The sequence below is a fragment of the Triticum aestivum genome, chromosome 5A (genome assembly GCF_018294505.1).
Source record: "Triticum aestivum cultivar Chinese Spring chromosome 5A, IWGSC CS RefSeq v2.1, whole genome shotgun sequence".
Taxonomy (NCBI): domain Eukaryota; kingdom Viridiplantae; phylum Streptophyta; class Magnoliopsida; order Poales; family Poaceae; genus Triticum; species Triticum aestivum.
The window spans coordinates 531,757,932-531,771,215 of NC_057806.1; the positions used below are offsets into that span (position 1 = coordinate 531,757,932).

General features: G+C 46.1%; 1 protein-coding gene across 1 annotated transcript; it reads right to left on the minus strand.

Moving 5' to 3' along the window:
- Nucleotides 1-5,803: 5,803 nt before the first annotated feature.
- On the minus strand, nt 5,804-7,196 carry LOC123107502 (PTI1-like tyrosine-protein kinase At3g15890). Its single transcript, XM_044529488.1, has 3 exons — nt 7,120-7,196; nt 6,830-7,004; nt 5,804-6,715 (listed from the first exon to the last, which is right to left on the minus strand). The coding sequence occupies exons 1-3, from the start codon at nt 7,194-7,196 to the stop codon at nt 5,804-5,806; spliced, it is 1,164 nt and encodes a 387-aa protein (XP_044385423.1).
- Nucleotides 7,197-13,284: the final 6,088 nt, after the last annotated feature.

The window sequence follows — 13,284 nt, forward strand, 5'->3', positions numbered from 1 at the left end:
TAGAAAGACTCCATATAGCAGAAGATGGCCACCGGAGGGCCACCAGGGGGCCCACGAGGTAGGGGCGCGCCCCCACCCTCGTGGGAAGGGTGTGGCCCCCCCTGGTGAGGTTCTTGCTCTCAGTATTTTTTATATATTTGGAAAACATCTTTCGTGAAGTTTCAGGACTTTTGGAGCTGTGCAGAATAGGTCTCTAATATTTGCTCCTTTTCCAGTCCAGAATCCCAGCTGCCGGCATTCTCCCTCTTTATGTAAACTTTGTAAAATAAGAGAGAATAGGTATAAGTATTGTGACATAATGTGTAATAACAGCCCATAATGCAATAAATATTGATATAAAAGCATGATGCAAAATGGACGTATCAGAGCTAGGCCGCCTTCCCTTCACCTCCATGGTTCAGGACTTTGCCGACCGTTTCCTGGCCCTCGCATGCCACGCGTCGGGCATGACAGCGCAACAGCGGGCCGACCTCTTTGTCGGTGGACTTCCGGATCACATCCGCGTGGACGTGGAGCTTCGGGGACCCTAGGATCTCCAGACGGTCATGTACTACGCCCGCGTGTTCGAGCACTACGCGGTGGCCGTCCAGCAGTAGTCACCGTCCCGGGCCACTGGGTCGCTACCCTGGCCAGATTCCGCTCAAGGTTGGCCTTCTCAGGCTTTCGCGGCACCCCTCGCCGTGACCGCGGTGCGCCCATTCCGCCGGCTCACCTCGGTCGAGCTACTCGAGCGTCGCCGCCAAGGGTTGTGCTTCAACTGCGACGAGCCTTACACGCCCGGCCACGCCTGCCCGCGACTCTTCTACCTGGAGATTGCAGACTACATTCCGGAGGACGCCATCGCCTCCGACCTTGCCGCCCCAGCTGCCGTGAAGGTGTTTGACGCTGGTTGATCACCTCAAGGAGTTCAGCAAGCGCTTCCCCACCTTACAGCTCGAGGACGAGCTGTTTGTGCAGGCGGGGAGAAGTGTTATGACCAACATATTAGGGGCTTAGCCCAGTGGGTTATGGCCCAAGTATCTTAATCATTATTAGGTGCTTAGCCCAATTATATTATTGTATTAGGATCGTTTGCTTAGGAGTCAAATAAACCTCCCTATATAAGGAGAGGAGATGTATCAATCTAAGGAAGCAAGAAGCAATCAGTATTTGCTCGGCTTCCCTTAGGGAGCTGGGAGACCTAACCCTAGCCGCCTCTTGCGTCCGCCGCCGTCGCACCAGCTGCAAGGACGGCGCCCAGCCGCCGGCCGCCGCGCAATCTCCCCCGACCTCCTCCCTCCTTCCCTTACAGGCTACGCCCTAGACTGGGTAGAACCCTAGTTTCTGCCACAATGTCTAAGAGCATCTCCAACAGACACCTTACGGAGCCACGCGCTAAATCTTTTTTACATTGCTAAAATAGCGTTTTAGTGCGCCGGATGACCGAACATCTCCAGTAGACACCCAAAAATATACTGCCCAGCTACATCTCCACCAGACGCCTAAAATTAATCACACGCGCCTGTACCTAGCTTGCCGCCATGGTCGTGGCCGCGCTCCTCCCCTGCTCACCCTGTCGTGGCCGTGGCCCGCAGCCGCCATGGCCGTGGCCGCGCTCCTACCCTGCTCGCCCCGCATGGCCGTGCTCCTACCCTGCTCGCCCCACCGTGGCCGTGGCCCGCAGCCGCCATGGCCGTGGCCGCGCTCCTACCCTGCTCGCCCCGCCATGGCTGTGGCCTGCTCGCCCCGCCGCCGCCGTGGCCGTGGCCGCACCCGTGCCCCCGTATATGTCTTATTCGATCAATGTTGAACTGTTAGAATATTTACGTATCTAATAAAATACTTAATATGTTCCCCACACAACACATTGCTAGTTAGTCGATATTATGATACTACTATCTAGATCCACTAATATATGCCCAATCTACACATGAGAATCATTTACCTTGCAACATATTAGTTGATTCTAAGTGGGTTTCAAATGTCATTTGATTTAACTGTGACACAACACATTACCTATTTTTCGTACCCATGCAACCATGCCACTTTCAGCATCTCATGCATGTAAGTTATAAATTATATTTCCTTTCTGCAATAGCATATCCATGCAGCACTCACAAGTTCATGCATGTAAATCATCGTTTATTTTTTTTGCATTACATTTTGTGCTCTCATAGACACGTATATGTATTGGGCACTTGGAGCATGCCTATATAATAACACTCTTTTTCTCTATTGCTAAATGTCACAACACACTATCTATTTTTCCTATATATAATTATGCCACATCAGCAAGACATGCATGTAAGTTGTACACTACATTTTTGCATTAGTATGTCCATGCAACACTTCCATGCCATATCAACTTCATGCATGTAAGTTATCAATTAATTATTTTGCACTAAGTTTTGTTGTCTCATGGACACGATATCTGTGTTGGGTGCTTGGAGTATACCTATGTAGTCGACCCTCCACTTTTTGTGTGTATAGAATGGTACTCTCTTAACTACAATATAATATATCTTTTCTCTTTGGTACATGAATTTTTATATGCTTGATGATTTTAATGTATTTAAAGTGTATATCAAGAAACACTCTTACAATTTATTTTCATTAGTTTTAGTTGTTTATGTAGCACATAACTATGCATTTCTTTTAATAAGATTACGGCAACAACGCACGTGGTATCATCTTACTAAAAGTGTTAGCCCACACTTACATATTTTTCTCAACATGCACACATGCAACCTCATCATGCAACGCATGCATGTGAAAGATCCATCTCAAAATGCAAATATGCATGGAAAAAGACGCAACTCAATAGTTAAATATAGTAAATCAATGTGTTCCTTGTTTTATAGATGTAAAATTCATATTACATACAGCCAAATCGAATCAAGATATATTTCAACCGATTCCTGCAGCAATGCATGACGTATCATCTATTTATTGTAATTCTTAGTCATAGGAGTTACTTTGTATTTTCTTGGATCGATCTTGGATCCAAAGCAGCATACCTATAATGGTTATGTGTATAAATAAAATTAAAGTTTCATCAAGAGAAAAAAACACATATTTTTTCCTTCTATTCTTTTTTAAGGTTTTCCCACTTTTGTTTTCTCTTATTTTCTCTATTCTATTGGGTAAGTCTCTAGTGTTCTGGGTATATACAAAATAATAAAAGTGCATTAATACTTTCTTCAAATTACATGAACATTTTTTCGAATTGAAACATGAACATTTTTAAAGTAAGTGTGAAATTTTAAAAAAACATGATGAGCAACTTTTAAATATGTAATAAACATTTTTGGTACTACTCGAGAGCACTTACACCTTTCCAATCTGAAAAAACTAGAACACTCAGGTCAACTTCTCTAGTAGTATGTCACATGACAGCTAACATCAGGAAATCTCACAACAATTGTAGCATGACAAAACCACAATCCTTTCAATCAAACATTGATCCACACACATTAAACACCATAGATAGTAATCAAAGCATAACAAGCAATGCCTTCAAGAAGGATACACCTATAGGACAATGATGTCAGAACTAGCCAATGAAGGCCAAACCACAGTTTTCACATTCAAATTCAAGACTCGGGATATCTCACTTGGAGCATGCTTGTTTCCCATGAAAGCTCTTGTAGCAACTCAAAAAGTGTCCCGTATGAATGGTCCCGATGAGTCGAGAACCATGCAAGTAAATATTATCCGAGGAAGGTCAGAGAAAGAGTGGTATGAAAGGTATTCTTGGTCGGTTCCTTTCCTGCTAACTACAACCTAATTTCGTGTACCGGCAGAGAGTTTTAATTCTCGAAGATGTGTAATGTAAGAGCCTGAGCATATTGTACTGACAACGAGTGTCTAGGATCCCCTGGGGTCCACATGTAATCGTGCCAAGGTAAGTACTCAGATTAGATAAAGATAGATGCGGTAACGAGATCCTATCGTAAGTAGAAGATCTTTACCTAGTTTAACCAGGATTTCATCATATCGTGTCATATCAATAACAAAGAGTATTAAAGACTTGGCGGCAAATAAGGCGTCTCTATATAAATGCTAGGAGACCCTACCAAAGTCTCAAGTCATTCACACAACCATTTTTTTTACAAGAACTAGATTTTAGATGCAATTTAGCTTGCTTTTGTACTTTCAAAACCCTCATATATCAATATACACTCGTAGGAGGACATATGGTTTTATCCATCTTGCAGACCCGCATATAGGTAACAAATGTGCCTTTATAATCCTCGATGAGATCCTCTTGTTCTCTCACCTCTACCATCTTCCATGACTGACAACATGGTATTAAGATCTGTTCTAAATTCATATTCGTTAGGTTTGTATGCTCCTTTATTGTTAATGGGCCAAAATGGTTTTTGGCAACAGTGTGACATAAAATGCTCGACCCAAGTTAAGAAAAACAATGATTGCACAAATAAATCAAGTTCCTTCTAAGGCTTCGTTCCATGACAACTTTAGTAAGAGCATAATTTAAAAATCCGGACTGGACCGCCGGTCTGACAGAAGAAAACCCGGAACTGGCGCCTCTCCCGGTTTTTGAAGCTCATTGGACCGGCCTGCAATCAGCCTGATCGGAACCGATCGAACTGTCTGGTTTTTAACCAGTTTTCACGTAAACCGGGAGGAAAAAACCGGAACAATTGAACCATGCATGTATGTATGAAATAGAAAAAAGTATTTGCTATGGGTGGGAATCAAACCCAGGTTACCCAGGAAGCTAGATGCAGATTTAAGATTGGCACATCAACCATCTCGCCGTATGGAAGTTTTTGTGAAATGTTGGAAGATCAACTTGTTTTATCTATTTGTGCATACATTTTTTGTCTAATAAAACAGCGATTGAACCAGTGAACCGGCAGTTCGACGGGTAAAAATTAGAACTGATAGGCTCACCGGTTTGATTTTTTAAACTATGAGTAAGAGATGCTAATAGAATGATGTTAACTTCTTCTAAAACAGAAAGAAAGGAAATATATGGCTACCTCTATTAATTAGTTGACAATCTTCCTTAACGCACAAGCAAAAATTGTTTCCTCTACTGAATTAAATGTCATCTGTTCGTCAAATGTTATTTAACTATTTATCACATATTTTCAGAGATCGGCAACCATGGGTTCATGTTAATACCACCAAAGCATAACCTATTCTAAGACCATGCTCACTCCATTCTTCTTAAGTCAAACCATCCAAATATATATGCCCTAAGATAATAAGCTCCATATTTTTGGACATTACCGCATCAGAATTCATAGTACAATTATTTTTATAGGAAATGGAAGCTTTCATTGACTCTGATGATAACTACTCGAATATGTGACCAACTTATAAACTCACAAAGTTATAATATCATGCAATTCTCTTTGTGCTTGTTGTTTAAATATTCAGCAAGAGAATGGAAACCAAGTTTGACTGGACGCATAGAACTAACATCTTTATTTATAATCACAAGTATACACAGCCAATGTATACCTTTCAAGCTACGTAGGTCGGGCCGGCAAATAAATAAATAAAAACATCACATATCATCGAACAAGGAAATATATTGTGGAAACAAACAAAACTTTGCAGGCCAATGCGAGGATTAACAACTCTTGGTACGATCTCCATCCATCACCAAACACCACCCACCACCAATTTCATACGCTATGCAATTGAATTGATTGACATTAATAAACAAAATGCGATCTAAGTAGAACCACTAATCATGAATTTGCAACTTAATCCCATTGGATCGTAAGGCAGTGCAATGTTGTGACGCAAGCATGGATCGAAATGGTGGGAGATGGTAATCGTCGTATCACCTCAGCGTCGTCAGCTTCCAGCTGCGGCCCCTGTCCAGCGGCTCGCTGCTGCCGGTAACGTCGTCCTCACGGTCCATGGTCACGGTGGTGTCCTGGCTGGCGGCGTCCGCCACCGGCACGATCTCCCTGTTCCGCCGCTCGCCGCCGAACTTGAGCATCTCGACGACCTCGGCCATGGTCGGCCTGCCCTCCGCGTTGCTCTGCGAGCACAGCATGGCCGTCTCGACCACTGCCCGGAGCTGCACGGCGTCGAACCGCCCGGTGAGCCTGGGATCGGCGAGGCGGTCCCACTTGCGGCGCTCCACGAGCGGCCCCGCCCACTGCACGATCTCGCGCTTGACGCCGCCCGGCAGCTTCTCCAGCGGGCGGCGCGCGCTGACGAGCTCCAGTAGCAGCACGCCGAAGCTGTAGACGTCGCAGCTCTCGGAGACCTTCCCCCACATGGCGTACTCCGGCGCCAGGTACCCGAGCGTGCCCTTGACCCGCGTGGTGAGGTGGGAGACGCCCTCCGGGATGAGCTTGGCGAAGCCGAAGTCGGCCACCTTGGGCACGAGGTCCGCGTCCAGCAGCACGTTGCTGGCCTTGATGTCGCGGTGGATGATGTGCGGGCTGGCCTCGTGGTGCAGGTACGCGAGGCCCTGGGCGGCGCCGAGCGCGATGGCGAGGCGGCAGGGCCAGTCGAGCGGGGGATGCTGCTGGGAGGCCGGGGTGCCGCGGTGCGGGTGGAGATGAGTGAGCAGGCTGTGGTTGGGCATGTAGTCGTAGACGATGAGCCGCTCGTCGCCGCCGGCGTAGAAGCCGCGGAGGCTGAGCAGGTTCTTGTGCCGGACACGGCCCAGGATCTCCACCTCGATGGCGAACTCCATCTCCGCCTTGGCCGTCATCGCCTTCAGCCGCTTCACCGCAATCTGAACGAACGTACGATGTCGATCCATGAGACCTGTAGGCCAACCGCGCGCCGGTAGATCGCCGGCCGGCGGCGGCAACGAAGAACGGATCACATAATCAATTTACCGGCGTACCTCGACGCCCTTGGAGGTGCGGCCCCAGTAAACGGTGCCGAAGCCGCCCTCGCCGAGCTTGTTGCTCTCGTTGAAGTTGTTGGTCGCCTGGAGGAGCTCCTTGAGGGTGTACATCTCCCAGGGGAACTCCACGCTCCTGTTCTTGTTCTTGGACCCCCTCCTCGACGGATCCCTGCTCCCAAACACATCAACACCGCACACCAAAACGCATGCAACTCAGCCAAATCCGTCTCACCAAATGAATCAAGAACTAAACAACCGTACGGGCATGCAAGCATGTGTATGTGTACCTCCGGCGGCGGCTGGGGGCAGCCTCCGGCTCGGAGTCGCCGCCGGGGGCGACGCAGCAGAGGCACCGGTTGATCATTTCCTCAGACGGTGGACGACGTGTGGAACAACCGCGCGTCGATCGAAGAGCTAGCGCTGAATCCCTGCAAGATGGAGGCGAGCTGGGGGGTGGGTGGATGCAGTGGTGAGAAACCAAGGCTGAGATAGGGATGTTCCAAGGGCAGCAGCTTTGCTTCTTGTTTGTTTCTCCGGGTACAAGTCTGTCCTCCTCGTGTTTGCCTATCTCCTTGGAGACTTCACTCTCGTCTATTGTGGATCACTCCCCGCTTGCCAGCTGCCTGCTGTACATCTGCCTCCAGAAGGGCCTTTTGTAAGCGCCAAAATTTCAAATTCTCAGTGTGAAGCAAATGTGTAGCTTCCAGATGGTCAAAGGAACAAAGTCATGATAGTAGTTGCTAAATAACTAAAATAAGTTCCAAGTTTCGAATGAAAAATACCGAAAGATATTTCTTAACATTTGCGAAAAAACCCGAGAAAGAATGACAAACCTCCCGGTCTCCGCACCATGAATGCATACCGCCATAACTATATTGTCCGGTTTCAATGTCGTATTTATAATCGTCTACGTCTGTATTGTGTTAAAAAAACTATATTGCCTGCTGCCAAATAAAAAGACTTACAAAGGTGACATGAAAATGATAAACACTGAGTCATCCCGAGTCCATCAGCAAAACAACCCCAATAGACTAGCTCATGTGCCACCGCTCCCTCGCGGCACCGGGGCATCCAACCCTAGCCGCCAGAGGAGGATTCAAGCCAACCTCGCCTCGCTACCACAGCTGCAGACGTTGGCCACGGTCACGGCGGGCCCCTGCTACGAAGGTAGTGGGGCACTCGTGTGCCAGATCCGGTGGTGGTTCTGGGAGCCCGGGGCGGCAGCCCCGGGGATGATCGCGTCGGCTCACCGGACGGCGTAACTACGGGTGCTTGGCAGCAACCGTCAGCTGCGAGGGCAGTGATGGGACTGTTGCAAGGCATTCCTGCAACAACGAGCGGTGGAGCATCTGGGCCAGATTTGGTGCGAATCCATCCATTCTCTGCCAGGTCTGGCCTGCTGGTGGGCCACAGTGGCGTGCTGCCACTTTGCGTGGGACGGCGGGCTCACTCGGTTGGTGGCTGCAGTCGGTGGTTGGCCGGTATGGGCATGTGGTGGCGGCACATCTCCGGGAGAAATTCCCTTTCCGGCCTTCGCTGGTTCCCACGACGGCAACGCCTGTGGGCTGCAATCTTTCTTGAATGTCTTGTCATGGAGTTGTGCCCTTACCTATACCTATGGATTGGCTCCAGAAGGACACTTTTGACCCTATGGATTGAGCGATGGAGGCATCCTTGCGCCTCTCTTCTCCTTGGGGGCATGGCCTTGGAGCCGGCGAGTGCAAACTATGGATGACGGCTTGACGCAAATGGATGGTTGTGCAGTGGCGGATTGCACCTCGCATGTAGCTACTTGGATCATGGAAAAGTGGTGGCAACAACACCGACTCAGATGGTGGTGCTACTCGAGCACCCGGTCTCGAGCTCCGGGGTGAAAGCATATGTCTGACCTGAACCAACATACTTAGCGATGGCGATGTTTTTGCATCGTTATCTTGTTGAGGGCATTGCTCAAATATGTTTGGACTGCCTCTTCAGGGTGAAAGCTTAGAATTTGACTTTTGGTGGTTGATCCGTCGACCGTGGCACTTGAGCATCGCTCGCTTTCTTAAGGCATTGTTGCTGAAGAATATCGTCGTCCTTGTGGTGTCATGAGATGGTTGGTGTGTATAAGGTCATTGTTGTAGTTTGTCCATCACAGATTTGGCCGCTTTTGTTTTTGTTTTTTTGCCTACTCATATCTTTGGCCTTATATGTCTTTGCTATTTGCCGGCATATTTTGTGTGTGTGCGTTGGTGTCGGTTGTGTGCATCCTATCTATACTCAAGCCGGATGTGTGTGCTCAATGTGTTTTTATCCTCTTGATTCTTTATTTTGAGGCGATAAAATCCGCCCTTCATAAAATAGTCCGAGTCCATCTTCTTTAAAACTCATAAGTCACAATTGGCCTCGCGGAAGTTTTCTTCTCAATCGCCGCCACCACAACCACCGTTTGGAGGCCACAGCGGCAAGGATAGGAAGTGGAAGGTAAACAAGGTTCGTTGGGTGAGAGATGGACATGAGTTTTGAGCTGATATGATTTTATATTATAAAAAGAGACGGTCATTGCATATTTGCATATATGCTCTATCATAGCTAGGTTAGAATTTGTTCACAACCCAAAAGTTCACATGAAAACGTTCAGTTCCGGCAAAAATCTTAGAAAATTCCCGTGTACCAAGACCAGTAACAACAATCTCTAAATAACAATATATTAACGGGAATGTTCCTGTTGATTCAAGAGCAGCTGCTGATATGAAGGAAGACAACCAAGCCTCTTCTATTTAAGCCAAGGCAATAATAAGATATAAGGGGAACAATAGGTGTGCTTCGCCTCTTAGCCGTTGATCCATTGGCTAGCCTAGTATCGCCTTTTTCTCTTCTTCTTTTTTTGTGTGCATGTTCCTGTTGTTGTCTAGCGGATTTAACGTTTTTTTCAACCTTGGACTTGATGTATGGATGCGGTGGTTTGCTTTTTATATAAAGTAGGGTAGAAACTTGTTTTGAGGAATTGGCATAAGTGCAAAGCAAGATATTTGTCTTCTTTTTTAAAGAAGGGAGCTCCCTCTCTGGACAAAATCGATGTGTTTTTAAGCTACAAAAGCATTACAAACAATAAAGAAATAACATGAAAGAAGAGACAGAGACATCACTCTGCGAGGGGAAAGGATGCGTAGTTGTATAAGAACAACTAAACACCACATCCCATGAGTATCACTTCACACAAATAGATAGAAAAGAAGCGATCTAGAAAAAATAACTGGCCCCACGTCATGCTCCCACCGTGACACGGGAGATGCCCCATCGCCGCCAACTCTTGCCTCCGCTCCGCCTCCTCCTTCCCTCGCCATCATTGGTTGACATTGCCAGACAAAGCCCTAGAGGTAGGTGGCGACGGGGTTCTTCTCTTCTCATCCCCCTATTCTCATCTCCCCCTCTTGCAATGTTGACCGCTTCGTCACTTGGAGGCTCCCTCGCCGCATCCCTGTGTTCCCTCAGGTGCCCTAGCTCCAGAGCAGGCGGTTGTGTCATGGATATGGGACACAGGTACCCTCACACAGGTAGAATGAGGCCGAACATGGGGGTAGCCCATCAGGCCGGCTCCAACTATCTGAATAGCACCCGAACTATAATATCCAACTTGTAATATAAGATGAGACTAGTTTGTATCCTACTAGGACTCTACATGTAAGCCGCCACTTCCACCTATACAAGGAGGAGCAAGGCGTCCCAAGAAGGCAGAATCTCTAGGGCTAGATACAACTAGAGGAGAGCCGGCTCATACGGCGACTCCCTCATGAGCCTACATAATAAGATCTAGCCACAAACAACATGTAGGGTTATTACCGGATGATATTTTCCGGGGCCCGAAGCTGTCTAAATTGCTAACCTACCTCGACGATCTCCACGCATACTAATACCTGTAATCATCGTTAGATGATACTGTTGATAAACAACATCGACATTGACGCCCACATTAGATGAATGGGCGCCAATGTCGATGTTGTTTATCAACAATATCATCTAATAGTGATTTGTTTTTCTTTGTTTGTTTGAAACCTCACACCATAGAACAATTTTTCTACGGTAAATTATATATAATCAGTATATTACAAAGATGGGGAGGAAACTAGAGAAAAACAATAATAATTGGCCTAACGATTTGGCCAGTACCGCTTTATTTTGTTACTTTGAATAGGCCGGCCTTTTCCTCCTTTTTGCGTAGTAGATTAAGAGAAATGCCTCGATGAAGGACTTGCAGCCTCCCGGATTATAACAAAACTATAATAAAAACAGAGAAATGCGTAGCTGCGGACGTAATCAGCTAGCGACGTGTGCCGCCTCCACTTGTTCCCATATGTTAACGGATGAATCAGCATCGCCTAGCCAGGTTAATTGGTCAATGGACGCACCAGAGGCTGACTTTCGAATTAACAAATGTGACACGAAAGGCTAGTTTGAAACCAAATAATAATAACCATAAACGGCAAGTGATAGGACCTGAACAACAGACTATACTTGGTGCCGTTGGTGCAATATATAATGAATCTCAAGTTAATTAATCTATTCAAATGATGCAACTGAGGTTATGGATCAAAATGAGTAGTACAATTTTCATCGAGGAATCGGCTTTGCCGCCCTGCTAGTCGTCGTCCAGACTTCGTTTCATACGCCGTGGGTGGTCTCGATCAGGTGAAAGTACGTACGTACGTACGTGCGTACGTGGTCTTCACTGACCGTATAAGTTCAACACATTAGTTTCTCTCTCTCTCTCTCTCTCTCTCTCTCTCTCTCTCTCTCTCTCTCTCTCTCTCTCTCTCTCTCTCTCTCTCTCTCTCTCTCTCTCTCTCTCTCTCTTGCATTGTGCTTTTTTAGGGAACATCGAGTTCAACACACTAGCAGCTTACATCGTACCCCCTCCGTTTCTTCTTTGCTTCACATATAAGATTTATTTGAAGTCAAATTTTATGACATTTGATTATGTTTATAGAAAAAATATCAACATTTACAATTCCAATTATATATTATTAGATGCATCATGAAATTATATATAACTTTAATATTATAGATGTTGATATTTTTCAACATAAATTTGATCAAAGTTTATAAAGTCTGACTTCAGACAAATCTTATATGAGGAGTAAAAAGAAACGGAGGACGTAGTATAATTTGTCGAGCAAATGGACCGGCAGACTGGTTAGCTGGAAAGCTGAGCTTGATAATTCATGAGAGACGACCATGCCTTGGTAGAAGTTTGCGACCTTGGAAAGGCGCCGGCGATGACCAGCGCCCTCGAACAACCCAATGTTTTTGCATAGTCGCTGCCGGCCATAGCACGGTTTATTGATGTATATCGTTCATTACACGAGGTGGCAACGGCCATCTGTCCCATGCGTTCTGAGGTAGACATCCAGGAGATCACATCGATCGGTGTTGGGTGGAGTTCCCGACACCGAACATGGACTGCGAGTTGGTTCCTTGAGTGATCTCTTGGCGGCGGCGATAATCTTGTTGACGTTGATGGCATATTCTTATCCCATGTACATGGTATGTCTGGTTGCATGGCGATGTCCATATTTGCTGTGCACGTATACCGTTGTCGAAGCATCACAATACTTGCAACAGTGACTTCTTCATTGAAAATGCAGGCAGCAGTACATGATGCATGACTTAAGTCACTTATTTTGGGACTGACCTTTTGCCTGCCATTGTTGGAACTCCACCATCAACAGAGGCATAGATGTATTTCAGTTCATGATGAAGTCATGCTCATTCTGCAATCTCCGCCACACAAAATTACTATGGATGTCACAATCATGGGATGCTATAAGTATATGGATGCAAAGAAACTCTAAGCTGTTTAAAACTCTAAGCTGTTTAAAGCTCATAATCCCTCAATCATCTCATGTAGATTACTGCTCAAGATTTGCAACTAGTCGATATAGGATCAATAACAAGTATGAAGTTATCCTTGTCAGTTGGATTGATCAGCACCTCTATTAATTTGTCATGAATTTGGTGGCATTACAGGCCCCGAGCCACACAATCGTGTTCGTGCCCTCCTTCGGTCGGCGCGGCGGCCGTGTCTTCCTCTTCGATAAGCACTGGCGACTCACTGCCAGGTTCACCGTCGGCGATTCGGAGGTCCTGATAGGGACATGCAATGGCCTGCTTTGCTTCCACGACCAACTCGTTAATGCATTAAAATTATTTATGTATTAAAAATAGTTTAGGCATTTTAAATAAGTTCATTATTTGTTAAAATTATTCAAGCATGACATGAAATATTCAGATATAGAAATGTGACTAAGACTCAAATGAATATCAGTCGACTGATAATCATTGGACACTTTTTTTGACTGAGACTCAAATGAATATATGTGGACTGATAATTCTTTAATACTCCCTTTGTTCCCACAATTTAAGACGCTTTTGTAAGATATGTTAGTTTGTAAAGACGTCTTATATTAAGG

Coding starts and splice junctions, on each gene's coding strand:
- LOC123107502 (XM_044529488.1), bottom strand. CDS start 7,196: ATGATCAACCGGTGCCTCTGCTGCGTCGCCCCCGGCGGCGACTCCGAG. Junction 7,005..7,119: donor GCCCCCAGCCGCCGCCGGAG/GTACACATACAC, acceptor TGTGTTTGGGAG/CAGGGATCCGTCGAGGAGGG. Junction 6,716..6,829: donor GCACCTCCAAGGGCGTCGAG/GTACGCCGGTAA, acceptor ACGTTCGTTCAG/ATTGCGGTGAAGCGGCTGAA.